This window comes from Calidris pugnax, unplaced genomic scaffold (genome assembly GCF_001431845.1).
Source record: "Calidris pugnax isolate Ruff unplaced genomic scaffold, ASM143184v1 scaffold128, whole genome shotgun sequence".
In the NCBI taxonomy this organism is placed as follows: Eukaryota; Metazoa; Chordata; class Aves; order Charadriiformes; family Scolopacidae; genus Calidris; species Calidris pugnax.
The window spans coordinates 2,119,065-2,124,312 of NW_015090851.1; the positions used below are offsets into that span (position 1 = coordinate 2,119,065).

Genomic DNA, 5,248 nt, shown 5'->3' on the forward strand with positions numbered 1-5,248 from the left:
CCCTCCTCATGCGCAGCCACCTGCGGAGGGGCTGAGCGGAGCGGAGCTGAGGGGACGCCGCCTCGCCCGGCCCGCCGCTCCCCGCGCCGGGGGCTCGTAGCGGAGACTTCCTGGAGCAGCCCCCCGCTCGCCTCCCGCCGCCGCCGGCCCCCGCCCGCCCGCCGCCAGCAGAGCCGCCGCGGAGGGACGCTTGCCCGCTGCTGCCGGCCAGAGCCATCGCCGGCACCGCCTGGGAGCAACCTGTCAGTGCACCTCCTAGGCCGCCCCCGAAGGACCCTTCCCAGGCGTTAGCTTGTCCCCGCGGGAAGGAGAGTTCGAAGCCCTCTCCATGCCTTATCAAGTTCCTTATCTGAGGGGCCGCCTGAAACTGTAGACCAGTTCAGCTCTATCTGGTGTAGTGGAGGAAAACAGTGTAGCTCTCGTACCCCCATCCAAAATCGAGGACCACCTATTCTGCTTTGGTTTAATACACGAAGATGGTGAAATGCGGACTGCCGTTTGAAGCAAGTAGATCCCTGTCGTGGAGTGAGGGCTTCGTGTTCACCTTCCAGCTCCTGGTCTGTGCGCTTTGAGAGAGGACGCTAATCCTTCTCCTTCATCCCCCTTCCCTCAACCTTTCCTTGCTTCCATGTTGCATTGGTCAGAATTCTGGTCAGTGTTGTTTACGGAAGGAGGGGGGGAAAGAAGGTAGTTGAGGTTACAAACAAAAGTACTTGTATGACTCATCTACTTGGATTTAAGACATTCTATCCTTCTTTCAAGGAGCTTTTGCTTCTCTTTGAAGGAATCAGATGCTTGTTCCTGTTCTTCCAGAGGAGGATGGATTGAAAGTTGTACCTTTTAGACTTTTTTTGGGCCACTGCTGATATTATTAAAAGACATAATGGGGCTTTTTCACTGGATTATTGCCAGAATTAGTTTACACACTGAAACAATGAGTTGTTAGGCCTCTCATATGATAATGTTTGTCCTGCTTTAATATAAAGTTGCTGTGGAGGTTTGCGTTAAAAATTGTGGAGGACAGCCTGCGTCAGAAGAGGCTCTCTTCATCTCTGGTTGGTGTGGCAACCCCAATCTGTCCTCGATGCCTTCAGCCTTGGCCATCTTCACTTGCCGCCCGAACTCTCATCCATTTCAGGAGCGTCATGTCTACCTGGACGAGCCCGTCAAAATCGGCCGCTCGGTGGCTCGCTGCCGGCCAGCTCAGAATAACGCAACTTTTGACTGTAAGGTGCTGTCCAGGAACCATGCTCTTGTCTGGTTTGATCACAAGACAGGCAAGGTAAGAGGTTTTCTTTATTTAAAAACAATGAACTGCACATTTGCTTTAGCAAGGCCCTGTAGATTGTAGATCACTTTGGTTTCGCTCTGTAATAAATGCGGTTGCGTGTGGAAGGAGTAAGATTTGTGTTATAGGTAAAATGATTACTTTTCAGGTAAGTTGATAATTTCTTACTAAGCAGAAACTTTAAGCGTTACTAAAAGTACATAAAACTAACAGCTCAAAATGGTGATAAGTGCTAAAAAATTTGCATGTGTATTATTCATTGCTGGAAGTAGGTGATTCTGAGGTGAGTAATACAAATCTAAAAGCACAGGTTTGTGTGAATATAATGGTGTAATAGTATTTTTTCAAATGCTGAGAAATTAACTCTTTTATCTGAGCATGTAAATAAATCTCATTGTGAGAAGTGTCATCAGCACTCTTCCTGCTTGCCCTTTTGAAATTTTATAAAGAGTATTTTGTTGTTTGGGTCTGATAGAAGTTTTGTTCCTGGCAGCAGGAGCGTAAGAAATGGCGTACAAGATATTTTCTCACTGATAGAGAGAAGGGTTTTAAAATATATCCTGTGTTGTCTTAATTGTTACTCTCAAAAGGCTAAGTATCTTAAGTGGAATTTAGGGGTTCTGTAGTGCATGTTTTGTCCACTAGGGATTGAACTGGGACAAGTAAAGTTATTTCACTTAATGATTGTCAAGTTAATTTTAAATATCCAGCAAGAAATGAACAAAGTGCGGATTTCAGTTGCTCAGCACTGTGGTGTTCTGGTGTTGGGTTTTTTTTTTTTAAATATATTGATTTTATGTCTGAAATATGCTCTAAGTCAGCTATGTTTTAGCTTCACAGCATACCCTTCTATGACAGTGTAGATCTTGATTTTAAGAATAATGTGGTCTGTAATTAATGCAGCATTTTTTTAGTAGTATGACACAGCATGAGGAGCAGCACAGCACACTCAAAGTTCTTAAGCCTTCCATTGTTAACTATCCTGGGTTATGCAATACCTGGGCATGATGGGACAAGACAAGCATTTAATTTCTTAAGGCTGGGTTATGGCATGGCTTTCAAGTTACCTGCATGTAATTGTGCAAACTGCTATCTCTATTAGTGTTTCATTAAGCATGTTGTTTTGGCTCTGTTGTGCATGTGATGTGTGTTCTTGGACACTTTAGAAAACTTAAGTGCTTGAAATATTTTCAGTTTAAGCTTTGTTTTTAACCTTTCTTGTTTGACTCAGCAAAGTAAAATAGTCTAATTTATTGTACTTGTTTTAAAATTAAAAAGTGTTACGTATATAGCTTTTTTATCAACGTTCCTTATGATTTATGAAGATTTTGAGACTCCCATGTGCTCTATTATGGTTACTAATAGTTGAGCCTTATTAAAGATGTTTAATTTGACAAAGCATTGAGTGTTGAGCAAGTCTGCTAACTAGCAGATAAGCTCTGAAGACAGTCAGCTATGGAGTTTTTTGTTTGTAAATTTCAGTTAGCTTTGGCTTTTCTAATACAGGTCAAAACCATTATATGCTTATTCATTTTTTCTGGCTGATTTAAAATAGCAGCCTGGTAGTAGTAAATAAGGGATGGTATGTGACAGTTATTGAGATATCGACATGGGAAGATTTGATAGGGTCTTAATGAAAACTGCCCAGGGTAGGTATCTGGATGGCCACAGTGATCAACTAAAGAGTGGAGTTAAGATCATGCACAGGAATACGTTGCTGTAAATTTTGTCTGTTCTACGTTGTGGTACTGTAAAAGGTTTAAAGCATTGATACAGCAGCATGGAGAATTTTGGTTTCTGTGTTTGTTTCTTGGTAACGTGTTCTGGTTTTTCATCTGATTGAGTATCTGAATGGTGAATCGTGAGACAGTTGGAGGAGAGGGAAGAAAACATTGTTAGAGATAATAAATATGAAATATCCTTGTGAAAAGGCAGGTAAAAGGTCACGTTGGTAAATACAGTCTTAATCTTGAATCGCAAAAGCTACGGTAAATAATTTTGTGGTATTTTAAAAGTACAAACAAAACCGTAAAACTATGCCAGAAAATTTGCATGCAGGAATGTTTATTATCATTGTTTACAGAACTTCTAATAAGTACATCTCATTTAGGAATATGTCATTATCCTATCAATGACCTATATTTAAACCTGTATACATTCTTTCTGCTATAGTATTTGTAAACACTTCTTAAAACTTCTGTGTAGTACTTCCATCGACTCTGGGCTTTATGAAAGATAAAATACCTTGAAATGTTAATTTAGTATCAGAGAGAAACCTTCAAATAATTGAAAATACTTAATGAATTATCTGGGGCTGAAATTTTGTAAGGTGTGGACTTTGGCAATACCAGTTTCTGGCATTCCCGGTCACTTGGTCCAGTTTCTGTGGTGTCTCTTGAGCTTCCTTTCAGTTATACTCTAATATTTTTTTTTCTTGAGAGTTTAGAGTTTTGTTTGTTTTGTTTTAGTGAATCATGCGAGTTATCCTGTTTACTGCATAGTCTGTAAACAATTGTATCAGCATAATCAGTAAAGAAGGGTAGAAACTGAGGAGCATCAGTAAGCATTGGCAAGGGAACTAGTATACAATTTTTTTTGAGGCAGAGGTAGGCCTAAGCTGAAGTATGTTGCATAAATAGACTAAGTTGAAGATGACATGTTACTTACAGTTGAAAGATATGAATGTTTACTTTGTATAAAGCCACTTTAATTATACATGGAAAAAGTTATGTGCCCAAAGGAGATAATGTATATGTAACACTAGCGTTATTAAGGATAAAAGTCGGATGACTCTTCAAGATCACCGGTAAATAGCAATTAAAAGCAGATAGTTAATGTTGGATTTGCTTTTTAAAATATTTTTAACATAATGTGTGGGCCTAAAAATGTGTAAGATAAAGGTGGAAGTGGGTGGTGGTGGGAATGTCTGTACTCAGACTTTTTCTGTGCTTAGCAGTACTTGTATAGACAACTGATGCAATGGCTCCTTTTGCTTGTGTTTGTAGAAACAGTGTAATACCTCCTTGTGAATTTTTCATACAGCAGTAACATTAGAAGCTTATGCTTAGAATTGATTTTGATTTTTTTGAGTAATTTCAAGTTAAGGAATCTTTTTAAGAGATGCCCGAAAAAGTGAGTCACTAGATATGTAGGACGTGGATGTTGTGCTGAGCATGGAGTGTTCCAAAAAGTGTGAATCAAAGCAAAAGAAAAAGTGGGCTATAGTTCAAAAAAATCTAAATATGTTTGTACAGCATCTATCACTGCATATGGGCAGAAACTCTTTAAAAAAACTGCTTAATTGAAATAGTCTTGTGGGTTTTGTTTTTCTTTTAGTATTTGTTTTTAAAAATAAGCAAGTTGAAAACCCTTGAGAATTTGTATGTGACTTCTCCCAGGCTGAAATGCTTCTGGCAGATGTGGTGGAAGCTTTTAGTAGAAAACTGACGTTTCCAACAGATATCTAGGGTTTCAAAAATTAATCTCTTGGAATTATTCACTGACTTAGATTGTGAGTGTCTATTCTTCTAAGTACCGTTTATAGAGAATCCATTTCCACAGTTTACCAAAGACGCTGAGAAACTATGTGAGAAATAAAGTATTAGACCAAAAGGACTCCAAATAACCGGTCATTTTAATAACTGAAAAAAAAACGTGTAGGCACAAGTTTCTGTGTTAGGGTGGTAGCTAATACTACTATTTTCATTTAATTCCAAGTGGATATGAATTGAATTGAGCACATTCGTAGCATCTTGGTTAAAGAAATGCTAAACTAGTAAATCAAAAGCCAAACAGTCCACATGATAGCAAATGAAATTTATTAAGGCTGTGCTTTTATGGCTTCTAGGCTTAAAGTATGCGAGACAAAAATGTTACAGAACACTTCCTGCAGGGAGCACCCTCTTTAAAGGGAACAAACAGGCCCTGCTTCTCCTTGCCCATCCCCGCCTCCCCCCCTCC

At 39.6% G+C, this 5,248-nt stretch overlaps 2 protein-coding genes across 18 annotated transcripts in view; one reads left to right on the top strand and one right to left on the bottom strand.

Annotated features, from left to right (window-relative positions):
• Window positions 1–217, bottom strand: part of DENND6A (DENN/MADD domain containing 6A) — a 32,861-nt gene extending 32,644 nt beyond the window's left edge. Inside the window, exon 1 of the mRNA XM_014943169.1 lies at window positions 21–217. Coding sequence (XP_014798655.1) covers window positions 21–217 — 197 coding nt within the window. The remainder of the gene's footprint in view (window positions 1–20) is intronic.
• SLMAP (sarcolemma associated protein) overlaps window positions 88–5,248 on the top strand; it is an 88,423-nt gene continuing 83,262 nt past the window's right edge. For 4 of the 17 annotated variants that reach the window (XM_014943190.1, XM_014943189.1, XM_014943196.1 and 1 more), the window contains exon 1: window positions 104–1,282. In XM_014943190.1, coding sequence (XP_014798676.1) covers window positions 1,085–1,282 — 198 coding nt within the window. In that variant the 5' untranslated portion in view covers window positions 104–1,084. Of the gene's footprint in view, window positions 1,283–5,248 lie in introns of all 17 variants that reach the window. The other 13 variants (XM_014943181.1, XM_014943185.1, XM_014943182.1 and 10 more) reach the window with 9 other exon arrangements.